Source organism: Sparus aurata, chromosome 20 (assembly GCF_900880675.1).
Source record: "Sparus aurata chromosome 20, fSpaAur1.1, whole genome shotgun sequence".
Taxonomy (NCBI): Eukaryota; Metazoa; Chordata; class Actinopteri; order Spariformes; family Sparidae; genus Sparus; species Sparus aurata.
In genome coordinates this window covers 90668-108814 of record NC_044206.1, presented here as the reverse complement: position 1 = coordinate 108814, position 18147 = coordinate 90668, and the positions used below count along the sequence as shown (strand labels likewise).

General features: G+C 42.3%; 1 protein-coding gene across 14 annotated transcripts in view; it reads left to right on the top strand.

Moving 5' to 3' along the window:
• The window catches only part of LOC115570877 (RNA binding protein fox-1 homolog 3-like), a 1044539-nt gene that overhangs the window by 979565 nt on the left and 46827 nt on the right, over positions 1 to 18147 (top strand). For all 14 annotated transcript variants that reach the window (XM_030399653.1, XM_030399654.1, XM_030399661.1 and 11 more), the window contains one exon: positions 1148 to 1201. In XM_030399653.1, the coding sequence (XP_030255513.1) occupies positions 1148 to 1201 (54 nt within the window). The remainder of the gene's footprint in view (positions 1 to 1147; positions 1202 to 18147) is intronic.

The window sequence follows — 18147 nt, the reverse complement described above, 5'->3', positions numbered from 1 at the left end:
ATAGTGGCTGGTATTTTAAGCAACTGCCAATGCTGTTCTGTCTCAGTTGTCATTAGGTGACAGCCACCAGTTGTGCCCCACTTTTAATTTTCACTGTTGGCATGCACAGGAAATTTCACATGCATATTTAATATAAAATGCAACACAGGCTAACCGGTGGCTTGGGCACCAACTGCTGACCAACTTGGTGGCTCTTAAACTGCCTTTTTTTCCTCAGATGGGGCTTTGCCATGCGTGTTCTGGCCGGGTTTGTTTCAGCATATCAGCCAAACAAGGCAGGGATTTGTATTGCATTTTAACAGAGCTACCTGCTTGAAGATCTTTAACCAGTTACTTGCTTGTTCTGATTAGTGGTCAAAAGAGTGTCTCTAAGTAGTCTGCCTTCCTGTAGCATTATCAAAACCACTGACGAGTCTCCACTAACTTGGTTATAAACATGTTTTATTTCCCATACATTCTTCACAAATATAGTCCCCATTTTGCAGTTATTTTGATTAAAGCTTTTTATAAAGCAGCATAATCAGGAAATGTTGGTTACCGGCAGCACCTTAACAACACTCATGAAAGAGCTGAAACACTTCTGAAACAGCAGTTGAAAGCAACATGGTGAAAGTACAGACAAGGACATAGAAGAGAGACTAAACTTCAAACCTTCAACTTCAACAATAGGTTTGTTTGAGGGGAGAAGGGGGCTGGTCAGGGGTTAGCTGTGGTTGTGAGATGTTAGCTCACAGGAACGCTTAGGCTTAACTCCAGAGATGGTCCAGCTTGGTTACTGCTTAGCTCAACTCTGCGCAATTAAAACAGGTAATGGAAAAACACATCAGAGCAGCACAGTTGACTCGGTTTGGCCAAAAGCGTCAATGGAAAAGCCCCATGAGGAAGTTTCATATAAACATTAATTGTGTATGTAGTGTGCTATTCTATCAAAACGTGCAAGATATGACCTACAGCCAGCAAGGGTTTTATAAAATCTTACAGAAGACATCTTGTATTGAATGTTTGATGGAACCATTTCAAAAGGGAAAAGATAATAGTATAGTTATTCTTTGGAGAAGGTTTTTTTCAGAAGACATATGGACAGGTAAGTTCATGCAGCAGTGCCATTATTCACCCTGTTGTATGTGTGTTTGCATCTTCTGTGCAGGCTGGAAGCTGAATCCAGTAGTTGGAGCAGTATATGGACCTGAATTTTACGCAGGTAAAGAGGAACATGTGCTGTACAGTAAAATCCTAATTTATTCTAACCAGCCTGTATATATCCACCCTTCTATTTTTCATCTTTGTTCTCTTTTGTCTTTCTTCCATGCATTTTGGAGAGATGTGTTAGTGTTCACCTTGTGCATTGGATCCATCCAGAAACAGATCACAGATTTACATGTTTCCATACGTGCATTCCAGGCAGCTTGGTGTCATTTAGTAGAAGTGCTCCGACTGTCCGCTGCCCTTAACTTCCCTCCTTTTGGCCTATTAGTCTGAAATCTGTTCATTCCCAGACAGCTCTACAGCACTCTTCTAAATAACTACCCTGACTGGAAGGCCATCCATTTCTTTTATTTCCCTTTTCCTCAATTCTTGCTTTTCTGCCTCTGTCCCTCCATCCTGCCATCCATCCCTTCACCCTCAACAGACCCAACCCAAACAACAACTTCAGATGGTCTCCAAACCCTTAATCACAGTTCCATACTACACTGATTGTGGTTATATCTGTATTTGGTTGCTCATGTGCCTGCATGTATGTTTTGTGATGTGTGTTTTATGTTGTGAGATACATAGACTAGACTATCACACATCTTTAAAGGCTGCTTACATAAAGAAAAACGTCTCTATCCATCATACTCACATGCCTGTCAGTCTGACACTAGTCTACGTTTTTATTACATTCATTCTCCATCCTCCTAAACTTTAAGTCACTTTACATATACAGCCACTACTACTTAAATACCAGTAGTAAAAATCAAGCCACTTACCTAATTAGGGATCTCTGGCAGTAGAGCAGCTGCCTATCTAATTAAGGGTTAGTGATTCCATACCTGGCCCCTGCAGTCTTCATGTTGAATTGTCCTTTGGCAAGTAATTGAACCCCAGTTTTGCTCACGGTGGTTCCTCCCTCCATGTGTGAGTTAGTATGAACGGTTAACGCTCCTGATGAGCGGGTGGCACCTTGCATAGTAGCCTCTGTCACCTGTGTATTAATGTGTGGATGAATGCTGATTACTAAGACTAGTAAAGTGAAGTAAAGTCCATTTGCCATTTTTTTCTTTCCCCCACTCCCCTGCTGTACATACACATACACTCTCTCTCGCTCTCTCTCTCTCTCACACACACACACACACACACACACACACACACACACAGTCCAGTCTGAGATCCCAGGAGTTATGCTGCCTCTCCCTCATATCGACGTGAGTGTCAATGCTTACAATGCCAATGAGGCAGAACTATCCTTCTGGTCATGAAAGACCAAAAACACCAGCCGAACTTGCAGTGTCAAATAACAATACATTTGCAATCCAGTTCTCTCTGTCTGCCTGTCTGTCCTGCTAGCCTTACTTACCAGCCACTATTATTTCTTACATTTGCGCAATGCCAATGGGGCCACGTGTACACCTGTTTAAATGCTCAGGCATGAAATAAAACTCACATTTTCTGGGAGCAACCTCAACCAGACACACTAGATAATATATAGCTAACATTGTAGTGCTCACAGGGGCACATAGTTTTAAAACAAGACCCTGATTATCTCTCTCAGTCAAGGTTTTGTTACAGTGCAGGACTCATGCAAGATTAAACACAATATTGACAATTGACTTTGGCTTATCACACCGGCCACTAATAGACGGAACACTGTCCCACTCCAGACCCCTTCCCAACCGGACACAGACCTGTTATTAATTAAATATTGTGAATTATTATGTTTTGACTTATGACACTACTCTGCCAATTAAATCAGCACGTTCAAACAAGCGGGTTGACCTGAGTGAATGAAAAAGTACAGAATGACAGAGAACAATTTTGGAGGCATATTCAAGTCAGAGATATTTCACATGGCATGCAATAAAAAGAGAAAAGTTGACAAAAACAGCTTTAAATCAAGAATGGCCTCATTCATGTTCATTTTTCCAGTGGGCAGTTTAAAACCAGTCAGTCTCAACACTATCAAAACTAAATAGCATGCTAGCTACACATGTGTATGAGGCTGGCCCCAACATCATTCCAGCACAGATACAATCCTGGCAGGTAAAGCTGGAGCTATATTTTCTCACTGAACAACTGAAAGTGGAAGAAAGACTATTCAGTTGTGTTTTTGTATGAAGTCAGTTGAGACTGTTAAGATGTGCTATGGAGTTAGAGATTGACAAAAGGGGAAAATGACATTTTTTTCAAATTTTTGAAATGAAGCCCATATTTTACTTGAAATGAGAATAGACCTTTTTTTTTTTTTTCCTACGATTTCTGCGTTTCCACTTTTAGTGGCAATCCGCACTGAGGTTTTGCATTGGTGAAACAAAAAACTTTTTCCATTGACACCCACTTCTCAGTATTCATTCAACCATACATAAACAGTATATTTCACAGTACATCAACAATCCAGACTTGTATTTCTGTCCTTGAGGCGTTTCTAATTCTTACTTCCTTCTGTTGTCTCTCTGCACTCTTCTCACCTCCACTGTATGAAAAATGAAAAATTCCCACCTAGTCAAATAGTATGGGGTTGGGTTTTCTTCTGAAATAATGAGTGCAGTTAAAGGTTCGTGTGGATGTAAAGTAGGATGTAAAGTGAGTCTTAAGGGAAATTAATCACCCCTAATCAGACAGCTATACCCAGCACCCATCAGCTGAATCGACCTCCATAAATCCTGGACAGCTGACAGTGCACTCCATCTCCATTGCTGGGGTTGGCTAGGGGTTCAGAAGAATGACAAATAACATTCACATGCATACACACCCATGCTCATACACATGCAAGAGTGTAAGCCTAGATATGAACAAACCTGGTAAACTTACAAAATCAACCAGATACTCATAGTTACTCACAGCTATAGTCTTATAGACACACACATGCTATCAATGGTCAAATAAAAGTGGAAGCTCAAGTTATGGCCCAGTCTTAATTAGTCAGGGGTATGGTCTGTCCAAACAACAAAAGGCTTGTCCCAATAAAAGTTTAAGACAAAAATGTGGGTGGTAAGCCCCAACAAAGACGAGTCTCTCCAGGGTCTTCATGATGTGGTGGGTCAGTGTCACAGGTCAGTAGTGCTTGAAACCACAGGGATGCGGCGTCTTCGTCACAGGAACAAGGCAGGACGTCCTCCACATCACAGGGACCCTCTGTAGACTCAGGCTCATGCTGAAGACACGGTGGAATACTCCACATAGCTGGGGGGCACAGGCTTTGAGCACCCTGGGGCTGACACCATCAGGACCCACAGCCTTGCCAAAGTGGAATCTCCACAACTGTCTTCTCTCCAATATCAAATCTGTCAAAAAACAGATTGAGTTTGTTGGCCCCGTGCACGCTGCCTTCAACTCCACTATTGCAAGCTGACCTGAATCCAGTGATGGTCCTCATTCCTCTCAAGATATCTCTCGTGTTGCTCAGCTGAAGTTTCCACTCCAGCTTCCTCCTGTAGTTTTCTTTAGCCTCCCTGATCTCCCGCTTTTGGTGTCCCTGTATTGTTCTCATCTCCTCCCTGTTGCCAGCTCTGAAAGCCCACTTCTTAACATTGAGGAATTCTTTGATGTCCTTTGTTACCCACAGCTTGTTATTCATGTAACAATGCACAGTCTCAGATGGGACAGTGGATCTGCACAAAAGTTGATATAGTCTGTTGTATGAAAGTGTGACTAGGTCACTGCAGTATCTCTCAGTGCCCCCTGGAGGTTACCAGTGGTACTGTCCCTTTAATTGGTTATGTTTCCCTTTTCACTCAGGCATAGTTCAGTCACCTATAGAGGGGCTTAATCCCACATGTTCTCCATAGAGTCAGTTTGACTCTCCACCTGACAGAGTAACAGCCTGTATGCGTTCATGAAGAATGTAAGTTGAATTTCTCTATCATTGATGGATCATGTGTATATATTTGTGTTACTTTGGCAATGTTTCAGTAAAATTCCTGTATTTTTCCTGTAACGTTCTGATAATATTTTCTGTGAGATATCTAATTCAGCCTAGATTGTAATTTGTTTCCATTCATTTCTTTCTTCATTGCATACAACATATTATGCATCAGTTTATTAGTTTATTAGTACAAATTACTGATATTCCATTCCTTGTATTCTGTTTTAAGCAATCATACCTACCTGTACATACTCTGTGCTTATCGGGAACCTGAATAAATGTTATTAAACATATACCTGCCTACCGTGTCCTTATCGACACCCCAGAGTAGATACTCCTAAACTCCTAAATCCTGATCCAGCCACCTACCTTATCCTTCAAACAGTCCTTCGCATCTGTGATGCACTCTGTAAGCCAGTCAATGTCCTCGCCATGTGGCTCACAAATTGACTGCTGGTCCATGACTTCAAAACATCCTTGAAGTGAACGTATCAGTGGAGGGGCGAGATATAATTGTTTGCGATAAACTATGCCACATTTTAGGGCCAACAACTGAAAATTCTCTGTAACCTTTGGTTTTTAGCTAGATGCATGGAGTGGAGAACAGCAATTGGTCAGCAGATTGCATTTTGCAGATTGCTGCTGTATTTTGAACCAGCTGCATGTTACGCCCCTGGTCTAGGGGAATCAGTGACATAACATGATGTGCTGCTCCCCATTATTCCCACTCCCAAGAAGGCCAGTGTCACAGGAACTTGTAAAGTAAAAGGTAGCTTTTTATTTGCTTCAGAGGGAGTGCAGGCCAAAACAACAAACAAAAATCATCTAACTCCCTACCTTCCCTATACAAATCAAAAGTATTAACAAAAAGACAAAATCTTACCTAACTCCTAAACAGGGGAAAACAGGAGAAAAGGTTAAAGAAAAGGCTTCTCCCTCCTACTAGGCTACACACAATTTACTAAAGGTACAAGGTTACAAAAGACTCAGGTTGACAATTTACACCATGTTTCACATAACACAAACTCAAAATCCTTAACAAGCTAGACACTGGTCCCAGTTGGATGTGGGTGAATGGTTGGAGAGAAAGAGTGTAGTCAGCCGGTGGTTCAAAAAGGCTCCTCTCCCACCTCTGGCCAATCCTGGAGCAGCAATCAGATGGCTCCAGCCAATCAGTAGGTCCAACCTGCTATCAATCATCCACAACACACTCAAAGCAGACTGCTCACACACTTGGAGGAGGAGGGACAGAGCACAGCATCACATCTCTACACACACAAAATAATAATGACCTAGGGTCATAACAAGGTGTGATAGGGCTGACTAACTGATTCATAGATAGAGAGATTGCATAAGCAAGGCGAGAGGAAATGAAAGCATCAGCTGAAGCTTCAGTATCTTTAATGATGGGAATGACCTGAGATGGAAGAAGCTGACAACTGAGTTGATTTGTTGATCAAATCTTAAACCAGAATCAAAGATAACACCAAGATCTTTAGCGTGGGACTTTAAATTTGATCACAAGAGCGTGAGGGCATTGATGGATAATAGATGTAGAGTTGTCTGCATGGCCGAAAATTAGTACCTCAGTTTGGTTGTTTTTTTTTTTTTTTTGTTTTTTTTTTTTAATTTTATTTATTCTGACATGTTAAAGACAAAATAAGACAATAAAATAAGTTTAAAAAAATTAAAAAAATAACAATAATACAAAAACAAACAAGCTTTGAAAACATCAGACATACAGCAAATCACTAAATCCCACCAGAGAAAAGCAAACAACTATTTCATGTCCGAAAAGGAGCAGGAAGGAAGTGTGAACTTATCGAGTCCTACTCCTTTTTTATATCTATATTTCATTTTTAATTGTATAATCATTCCTGTGAAATCAAAGATTCAGATCACATAGATGATAAATAAGATGTACTTAAATAACAAAACAACCTACGCATCCTATTCCATCATGTATCCATTCAGTATATTGTCTTTGAATATTCGTTTGAACTTATTTAATGATGTACATGTTTTCAGTTCCTTGTTACAATTATTCCATAATGTGACTCCTTTGACTGTTATACAATGATATTTTGTGTTTGTTCTTACTAGTTGTTTCTTGAATATAATGGTTCCCCCCAGGCTGTAGCTTTTTTTTCTTTCAATTGAAACAACTCTTGAATACTGCTCGGTAATAATTTATTTTTGGCTTTATACATAATTTGAGCTGTTTTGAAATCTACCAAATCATTAAATTTTAGAGCTTTTAACTTGATACACAATGGATTCGTTGATTCTCTGTAAGTGGTTTTATTTACAATTCTTATGGCTCTTTTTTGAAGGATAAAGATCGGTTTAGTATTTGTTTTGTACGTATTACCTCAAACTTCCACACAGTAACTTATGTATGGAAGTATAAAGGAGCAGAATCAAAGTTTTCAGTTTTGATCTGGTTGAGCCAAGTGAAGGTTTTTACCATCAAGGATTTCACATCCTGAATACAGTTTAAAAGGGAGTTAACACTGCATGGACTGCACAAGGTGGGAGCTGGGAACTAACAATAAAAGAAGATATTATATTCTTTGGAAATAGATCAAAGGAAGCGTCTATAATTAGAATAAAACAGGGCCTTAAATGGAACCTTGTGGTAAGCCACAGGAGATGCGAGCAGGAGAAGAGGACGCATTACAAATTTTAACAGAGGCTGAACCAGTAGTGTAGGCAGAAATCATAGCATGGGTGGGCACAGAGAAAATTAGGTGGGCCTACTTAACCCAAAACTAGGTTCTTGCTAGGCTCTAAAACACATTTTACCTAAAATAGAACATTACAACTATTTAAACAATTCAACTACTTGCCTGAATGCTCATCAGTTTAATTACACAAGCCACGTCCTAGGTAATGTTACAGGCACCAAGAGGAAAATAAAAGTGTCACATGGCAACCACTTATTCTCTAAAACACAGCTGACAGTCACAACAGCATCAGTATCAAGTACATGGATACAAGTACACATAGATACAAGTACACAACAGCAACAGTATCAAGTGTAATATTGATTGCCTAGCACCCGAGGACAGGTTAGGACACTGGCGCTGCCGGTTCGCCGCTTCTCCTTTCTCTTTTTCTCTTTTTCAGTTGTTTTTAACTTACTGATTTAACTGAGAAAATAGTCTACAGTAGTGTACTTGTTACCACGATTACTGTAACCGAATTGGATGTCTGTCCACCCATCTACTACCGTCGTGCTCCTGCACCAGGTAACAACGGATTGACCTCCTAATTAACTGACGTTCAGCTGCTGCCAGTTAACCACTTTTCAGAGACTCCCGTCTCCGTCCAGCCTGCCATCACGGGATATTCACCTGGATAGCCTGCTGCCGCTGCTGTTCCGGGAGCCCTCAGCCAACTCATCAAACTGTTTGTACACAACAGTCGCCCCTCTCAAGAGGCTGGTAGCGGACGCCAACTGCCAACTGCTAGCTTAGAAGCTAACAAGATGGCTACAGTCTTCCCTGCCAAAACCGGACTCCTGGCACCAGGTTCTCTCATTCCACCAAGAGCGACTGGTCTCCTGGTCCTGCCTCCTCCTGTCGTACTGCCGATGAGCCTTTGTTTCTACCCCATGTCCACGGCTAACGGCAAAAAGATGGACACCCTTCGCGATTGGCATGATGTTGAATTACTCTGCCACCCAACTGAGGAAATTCAACAATTGCACCACTCCAACATGCATCTCAATCATTAAACATCTTGGACTACTTCCTGACCCCGTTACATTCACAGGTGCTCCTGTCTGAAGTTTGTTTACTCCCAGTCCGGCCATTCAATCCCATCCCTCTGGTCAGCCGCGAGCACTGTCACATCCCATTCACGTCTTCAGTATGCTGTTGCCCCTCCTGGAGTCACAGAACGGGGCAGAAAACGCGGAGTGGATCTTATGATGCTTCAGCCAATCCAGAGTCCTAATGTCAAAATTGAACTGTTAAATGCACAATCTCTTACGAACAAATCTTGTCTCATACACGAGCACATCCTGGACAAGCATGTGGATTTAATGTGCCTCACAGGAACCTGGCACAAACCAGATGTGTTTTCTGTTTTAAATGAGACCTCTCCTCCTGGCTGCCACTACCTCCAGAAAGCCTGCAGCACAGGCCGTGGCGGTGGGTCTGTCTCTCATCTACCGTGATGAGCTGGATCTGTCCCCCCTGCCTCTACCTGAACTGTCCTCTTTTGAGTGCCTGCATTCAAATGTAAGCCTCCGTTCCTCATGACTGTATTTCTCATCTGCCGTCCACCCAAACCAAACCCAGTTTTCATTCCGGAGATGTACAACCTCCTCTCATCATTCTGTTCTACATCTGCCAATACAGTTATACTGGGAGACATGAACATCCACTTGAAAACCCCCTCCTGCTGTCTTGCTGTTGAATTTCTTCAATTTTTGGACTGTTTTAATCTCACTCAACATGTTGATGTACCAACTCACACCAGGGGGCACACTCTCGATCTGGTCATCACGGACTCTGCCCCTATCAGCAATCTACTGGTATATGACCTGGGTGTGTGACCACAAGGTCATCTCCATGGAGCTACTATTTCCGTCCCACCACATTAAGAAAAAACACCAACTCCGCTTTAGGAACCTGAAAAACATCAACCCATATAATTTGACTGTGGACCTCCAGTGTCTTCTTTCTGCTCAGCTTTCATCAGCCAGTGATTCTGTAGATTTCTATAATAAAACCCTGTGTTACATCCTGGATCTCCATGCACCCATTAGGACCAGAACAGTCAGCTTCTCCCGTTCAACACCCTGGTTCACTACCGAACTGCGGAAAATGAAGACAGCTGGGCGCGCTTTGGAGCGGCGTTACAAAGCTTCGGAACTCACTGTGCATAAACAAGCCTATCGGGAACATCAAAGGGCCTACTCAAAGTCCCTCAGAGAGGCACGATCACAATTTTACTCCAACATCATAAAAGAGAATCCTGGAAACTCTAAGCAGCTATTCTCTACCATTAACCAGCTCCTCAAGCCACAAACAGCCCCGCACATAGAAACTACAGAAGAACACTGCAACAATTGCATGGCCTTTTTCAGCTCCAAAATTGACTCCATCCTTGCCGTCCTATCTTGCTGTCTCTCCACTCTACCTATCCTGACTGCCGACCCACAGTCTGGGATCTCCCCGCCTGTTCACTGCTTCCCTGAAGTCTCACAGCAAGAGGTTGAGGACATCATCAGGAGGAGGAAACCCTCTACTTGTGCCCTCGACCCCTTTCCTACAGCCCTGGTGAAAACAAAAATCTCTATCATAAGTCATCTGATCACCACAGTGATAAACCAGTCCATCCAAGCTGGCTCTGTTCCACCTGCCCTAAAAACTGCCATAATCAGACCTATCCTTAAAAAAACCCTCCTTGGACCCTGAAACCCTTGCCAACTACAGGCCCATTTCCAACCTTCCATTTCTCTCCAACGTACTAGAAAAAGCAGTTTCTGCCCGCCTACAGGATCACCTGAAACACAACAACCTTTTCGAAAGGTTTCAGTCTGGTTTCCGCTCCACCCACAGCACTGAAACAGCTCTAATGAGGGTCACAAATGACCTGCTGATGACGGCGGATGCTGGCTCACCTTCTCTCCTCATCCCTCTTGAATTGTCTGCAGCATTTGACACTGTCGACTACTGTATACTTCTCAACCGGCTACATCACACCATCAGACTCACTGACACCGCTCTCAACTGGTTCCACTCGTATCTTACCGACAGGACAGAGTACGTCTCCATTGGAGGTGCAAGATCAGGGACACACACTGTCACCTTTGGGGTCCCTCAAGGGTCAGTCCTTGGCCCCACCCTCTTCACACTCTACATGCTCCCCCTTGGCCAGATCATCAGTCGTTTTGGTGTCTCATTTCACTGTTATGCAGATGACACACAACTGTACATAAAAATGGACACACACCCCTCTGCAACTTTGCTTCTGCATCACCACTATCCATTATCACCACCTGTCTGGAGGCGTGGATGCAGCACAACTTCCTGCATTTAAACAGCTCCAAAACAGTAGTCATACTTGTTGGCACCCCTCACCAGATCCAGTTATCCTCCATAACCAGCATTACGTTTTCCTGGCAGGTCATTCCCCTGTCCACGTCTGTCACTAACCTTGGTGTCATATTTGACCCTCACCTCACCTTTGAGGCTCACATCAAACGTCTCTGCAAAAACTCCATCACCACAGAAATATTGCCAAACTCCGCCCCTCACTCTCCTTTCCTGACACCAAGAAGCTCATCAACGCCTTTGTCTCCGCCAGGCTGGATTACTGCAATGCACTACTCATTGGAACCCCTAGCAAAAGCATCCAAAGGCTCCAGTATGTGCAAAACAGCGCTGCTAGGATCCTGATGAGAGTGCAAAAGTATGAACACATCTCACCCATCCTCCATTCACTTCATCTCATCTCGATCCCTCCGCTCGACCAACTCTGACCATCTCCACCCCCCAGGACTAAGTTCCGGACCTTAGGGGACCGGGCATTCTGTTCTGCCACCCCTCGTCTATGAAACAACCTCCCTGATTACCTGAGGGCACCACAGACTGTTGAATGTTTTAAAAAATGATTTCAAACTTTCCTTTTTAGCAGATCCTATGACCTCTAAGTTGCTTTTGACTTTGAGATGTTTTTTTTTACTAATGTTTTCTCTTTTATTGTTGCTTTTCCTGTAGCACTTTGAGATTTGTTTAAATATAAAGTGCTTTACAAATTAAATATATTATTATTATTATTATTATTATTATTATTATTATTATTATGGATACAAGTACACAACAGCAACAATATGCTCAAAATCCTTGACAATGAGGCATCTAGTTGGCAAGGTGGCTGTATAACGACATGCATCACCCATACAAGTGGGCAAGCACACACAGTGCACCCTTCTCAGGGCCATCCAATCCCTATATTCTCAAAGCGAGAGCTGCGTGTGTATACTCGGAAGTAAGTCGGACTTGTTCCAAGTGGGTGTTGGCCTCTGCCAGGGCTGTGCCTTGTCCCCAATCCTGGTTGTGATATACATGGAAAGGATTTCGAGGCGCAGTCGTGGTATGGAGGGGTTACAGGTCGGTGACCTGAAGATCGCATCACTGCTTTTTGCAGATGATGTGGTCTTGATGGCATCATCGGCTGTAGATCTACAATGCTCACTGGATCAGTTCGCAGCTGAGTGTGAAGCGGCAGGGATGAGGATCAGCACCTCTAAATCTGAGGCCATGGTTCTCAGTAGGAAACCGGTGGATTGCCTACTCCAGGTGGCAAATGTGTCCTTGCCCCAAGTGGAGGAGTTCAAGTACCTCAGGGTTTTGTTCACGAGTGAGGGGATGATGGGGCGTGAGATTGACCGGAGAGTCGAAGCAGCGGGTGCGGTGTTGCATGCGCTTCACTGCACGATTGTGACGAAAAGGGAGCTGAGCCGGAAGGCAAAGCTCTCTATCTACCGGTCAATCTTCGTCCCTACCCTCACGTATGGTCATGAGCAATGGGTCATGACCGAAAGAATGAGACACAAGCGAACAAAATGGGTTTTCTTCGCAGGGTGGCTGGGGTCTCCCTTAGAGATAGGGTGAGAAGCTCAGCCATCCGGGAGGGACTCGGAGTAGAGCCGCTGCTCCTTTGCGTGGAAAGGAGCCAGTTGAAGTGGTTCGGGCATCTGATGATGATGTCACCAGGGCGCCTTCCTAGGGAGGTGTTCCTGGCACGTCCAACTGGGAGGAGACCTAGGGGTAGACCCAGGACCAGGTGGAGGGATTATCTCTTCTCTGGCCTGGGAGCGCCTGGGGATTCACCAGTCAGAGTTAGCCGATGTGGCCGGGGAAAGGAAAGTCTGGGGCTCGCTACTGAAGCTGCTGCCCCCGCGACCCGATTTTGGATGCTGCTGCACGTCTTTTAACTGGCACAAGCAAGTATGAGCACGTCTCACCTATTTTAGCTTCACTCCACTGGCTGCGCGTCCATTTTAGGATTCATTTTAAAATTCTTTTATTTGCTTTTAAAGCCTTGAATGGCCTTGCCCCACTGTATCTCTCTGAGCTGCTGCACCCCTACATGCCCAGCCGATCTCTCAGGTCAGCTGACCAGCTGCTTCTGACAGTGCCTAAAGCTAGGCTTAAACTCAGTGGGGACCGAGCGTACGCCATAGCAGCTCCAAAGCTTTGGAATGGTCTGCCGCTGCACATTAGACAGGCCTCCTCTCTGTCTCATTTTAAAACTCTTCTTAAAACCCACCTCTTTTCTTTGACTTTTAACACCACGTAGAGTGTTGATTTTATGTGTTTTGGATATTTTGTGTTTTTATGTGATTTTATTTGTTTTATGTGTGCACATGCATATTTTCTTTTTTAAATGTACTTATTTATTTATTTATTTAATCTCTGTTTTATCCTTTTGTGCAGCACTTTGGAAACCTTGTGTTTGTTTATACTCGTGCTATATAAATAAAGTGGATTGGATTGGATTGGATTGAAGCGGTTGACAATGGATGGATGGATGGAGTCTGTGGTAGCTGGCATTATCCAACCTTCCTCCTTCACCTGCAGGGGCAGGATTTTCTTTTGTGGCCAAAAAAGGACACGGCCCCTTCCTGTTCCAACATGACTGTGCACCAGTGCACAAAGCAAGGTCCATAAAGACATGGATGAGAGAGTTTGGTGTGGATGAACTTGACCGGCCTGCACAGAGTCCTGACCTCAACCTGATACAACACCTTTGGGATGAATTAGAGCAGAGACTGAGAGCCAGGCCTTCCTGTCCAACATCAGTGTGTGACCTCACAAATGCGTTTCTGGAAGAATGGTCAAAAATTCCCAAAACACACTCCTAAACCTTGTGGAAAGCCTTCCCACAAGAGTTGAAGCTGTTATAGCTGCAAAGGGTGGACGGACCCTAATTAAACCCTATGGATTAAGAATGCAATGTCATTTAAGTTTATATGTGAGTCAAGGCAGATGAGCGAATGCTTTTGGCAATATAGTGTACCTCTGGACAGAGAATCTGGTTGTCCACTCAAGATCTGCCTCTCGGAGTGGACTCTGGGAAACTGGTTCCTAGATTCATTTGACCCTTACCTATCTCTGAGGTCAACAACACTGTGGCTGACTGCCTCTGCCTTCCACATCAATGAGGATGCATCCCACTTTCCATGTCAACTGGGTCAAACCAGTCAGGAATAGCCTGCTGAACCCCTGCCTGTTTTCTTGACACTCAATAAACTAAACCTTCCTGCATCTGACTGTTTATGTGTCGTGCTTTTGGGTTTAACTCAGCTATGCGCCTGACACCTCCTCCTGTGCCCTCTACACAGGAGGCACCAGCCACCCAAACCAAATAGAGTATATCCAGTGGGTGAGAGTTGTACTGACACAACGCATCCATAGTCCTTCAAATGAGAAAACAGCTTTGATTAATTGTTGTTACTTTGATTTTTCATATAATTTTGATCAACAGAGCACAATTTCCTTTTATAAATTCGTTGGGTATTTATTTTGAATCAAGGCCACAGCCAAGAGGTTGATCAAGACAATAACATTCCCTGTCACACGAATAAAACAGAATTCAAGAATGAATGCAAGAATGAGCAGACAGGAAGTCACACACCGAAACAACAACATAACATCCGGTTGATTTTCATTATAAAACACTTTATTTCTGGCATCACATGTGTTGACACCAGAACAAAAATCTCAAAAAAGAGACAAATCCAAGCCCTTTTTCTAATCCTTTGGTTGGGAACACCTCTTGTTGTTGTGTTTATAACACATACCTATAACTTGGGTTGGCTGTGATTATGTAATTATCTTGGGAAGTCCTTGGTCTCGCAGCTCTAGCTGTCTGGCAGTGCTGCACGCAGCTGCTGGGGGTTGTTGGACAACGGAGCAAAACCGTATCGGAGCCTTTCTACGGACATGCATCGAGTGGAATTCTAGAGAAAGGGAAAACTATGATGAGAATGGAGACCATACAACCTCGAATGCCTTTTGCTCAGAATGTATAACAGTCTTGGTCTATGTGGAGTGTGTGTATGTCAAAGACGGGGACAGAGAGAGAGAGAGTGTGTTCTAGTGTGTGTGTGTGTGTGTGTGTGTTTGGTTGACTGAGTAAAATAGGCTGCATGGGCATGAAGGACAATGAGGCAATGTAATAGTGATTGATTGATTATGTCTTAGACTGCTTATATTCAAAGCAGGACAGAGAGAGAGGGAGAGTGTAACTATGCAAGCAGATCCAACCTTTTTTTTACATATGCTAAAAAATTGGCAAGCAACATTAGATAAACTCTGGGCTTGGTCATACTGGTGTGTTATCGCTGGTCCAGGGCTGGCTGAAACTGTATCAAAATTAGGGTCTTTAAAAGGCAAGAGTGATTTCAGACATGGCTTTTATAATCATTTCAACTCCGGATGACAGAATGTGATTTTTATGATCTTTAAAATTGCTAACCCTTACTGAAATGCAGTTAATTTAAGCAACTCCAATATTGTTATTTAGGATGTTGATTCATTTTAAAGCCCAATTAGTGATAAAACCTGTACTCTGTCATTTACCAAATTTGTGGTGTGATGCATTAAACACAGTGAGGCATACACACACAACTGTGTTCTTGTTATTAACTTAAGTGACTTGAGCTAGTGTCAAAACTAATTCTCAAACACCACCTACATTAGCAAAAAAGATGTGCATATATGAAGATATTTTAGTTTGTAGCCGCAGTGCACTTTTGTTTGTAACAGTGGATGTTGGTATTTGTTTTATAGGCTTGCTGACTGTCAGACAGAGGACCAGCCATGGGTTATTACAGCACAGCTGTAGCATGCACAAGCCATAGCTCATCATTGCATTCATATCCATCACACCACTAACAACATGTACATACACATGTCCCCATGCTAACTCATATGCATATACACACAAACTGTACACCTGTCGGCACTTATGTATGCTACAAAGATGAATTAATACATCTGATATTAAGGGGGGAGGTGGGGGTATCTTAAGTGAAATTGTCCTTTAAATCAGCATATATCACCAATCGATTATGCACTTGCTGTGTGGCATATTAATACCGTTGTCTGGTCAGTGTGAGCAGAGGCAAACACAGCAGGTAGAGGATTTCCATCACTGTAGAGAGAGATAGAGAGAGAGAGAGAGAGAGAGAGAGAGAGAGCGCTGTTGTTTCTAAGCAGTTACAGTGGCGCATGTTGTGTTTTTATTTGCTGCTGCACACATCGGGTGTAATCATCCCTATCCAGGGCCTGAAGGAAGGTGATACAGTATATTTTGAGTTTAACAGAACTCCTCAAGTGTCTTGACTATGTGGGAGCACTGTTTTTTTAGTTAAAAACATGATTATACTGTTATTTTATGGGAATATTGTCTTTAAAAAAATTTCTTATTGACACTGTAAAAAAATTGAAAATGAAAAAAATGTTTAGCACTAAAACTAACAGAACTGTTCCCGCTCTCAACAATGACAATTTCCAATAAACTGTAACCCAGGATGCAAAAAACATGCTGTGGTGTGACTGTCTCCCTTTAAGCAGCTTTGTAATCCAGCCTTGAACTATGATGCCTTTTTGGAGACTTTTTAAAATATATCTACATATAAAATAATTTAAAGCTGTGCCAGACATCATTTAGTGACTGAGAGTGTGAAGCTGAGGGAGAAAGTCTGAAGTGAAACTTTACAGCAAAAGATGCGTCCAAGGCTGAATCTAGTACTTCTTATCTTAATCTACACTTCTTAAACTGTAAACTTCAACATCAGTCATTTTCTGACTCTCAGGGGTTGTCTTAAAGATACAACGCTGGCTGAGAGATTCTTTATAAATCGATTTCCAAATTTGCACACAGTCGATAATCCCACACTATTAAGTAACAGGGGCCACATATCTTAAATCTACAACAAATCTGTGTAGATGAGATATGTGTATGCACAAAGAAAGAAAAATGCATATGCATTCTTTGTCAAATTTATAAATGCTGATTCTGTTTTATAAATCTTAAGCGCTATGGAAACAGCTACACATGTATGAAGCTTCATTTAGACTCCCAAAACGATCCATAAATGGATGTAGGAACACCCTTAAACATCTGATTGTATATTAAAGCTTGTTCCCGCTCCACCACTCATTAGACCTTTTAATGAAAAGAACGGCAAAAAAGAAAAAAAGTCAAACTGACTGTTTCATCAGTGAAGGTTCTCCAACAGCATCAGAATGCACAGCTTTTGCTATTTAAAGTGCCCCCACATGTAACTGTAACCCATTAATCAGTTAGCGTCAGAGGGATGATCAATGATTAATCTGTAGAGCTTATACTGAAACAGACTTTACAAAGTGCTTTGCAATTCCGGATCAAAAGATCATTAATAAGAAGATGATGGCTCCAATGTAAAAAATTAAAATTAAAAAAAGGAGAAAATACAGTTAATTTAAGTTTATAAATGCGTGTCCGAGTGACATTTTACCAAATGCTGTGTAAACTGAGTCCATCTGTGGTTGCCATGGCTACAGCAGATCTTGATCTAGCTTATTGGAGATGTAAACAGGTAAAGAGAAAGTTGCACTTCCTTACATTTTCTAAGTACACCTGTTTGTCTTTGGTCCCTGTCTGAGTAAACATGTATCATGGAGAGGAATCATTCCGCCCTTATATAGAGCCCCTGGTTTTACAGTAAGCAGCAGGAAGTAGGGAAAATGCATCTTTAAAAAGAAGTTATGTATCTAACTTACTGGAAAGCAAGAGTAAACATAAATATTTAAAGCACTAATTTTAACAAGCTGACCATTTTAACATTCCTCAGTTATTCAGGAGACTATTCTTTCTTTCTTTACCAAAAAAAAAAAAAAAAAAAAAAAAAAAAAACCTTTAAGAGGGCCTTAACCTACTCAAAAATTCATGAAACTTTAACATTTTGAATTTAGCACACATTTGTGGGGCGATTTGCACCTGTTGTACTTTAACAAACTCATCCTTTAATGAGATTGACTTCCAATTGCCTTCATTGTGAGGAGATGAGGAATTGA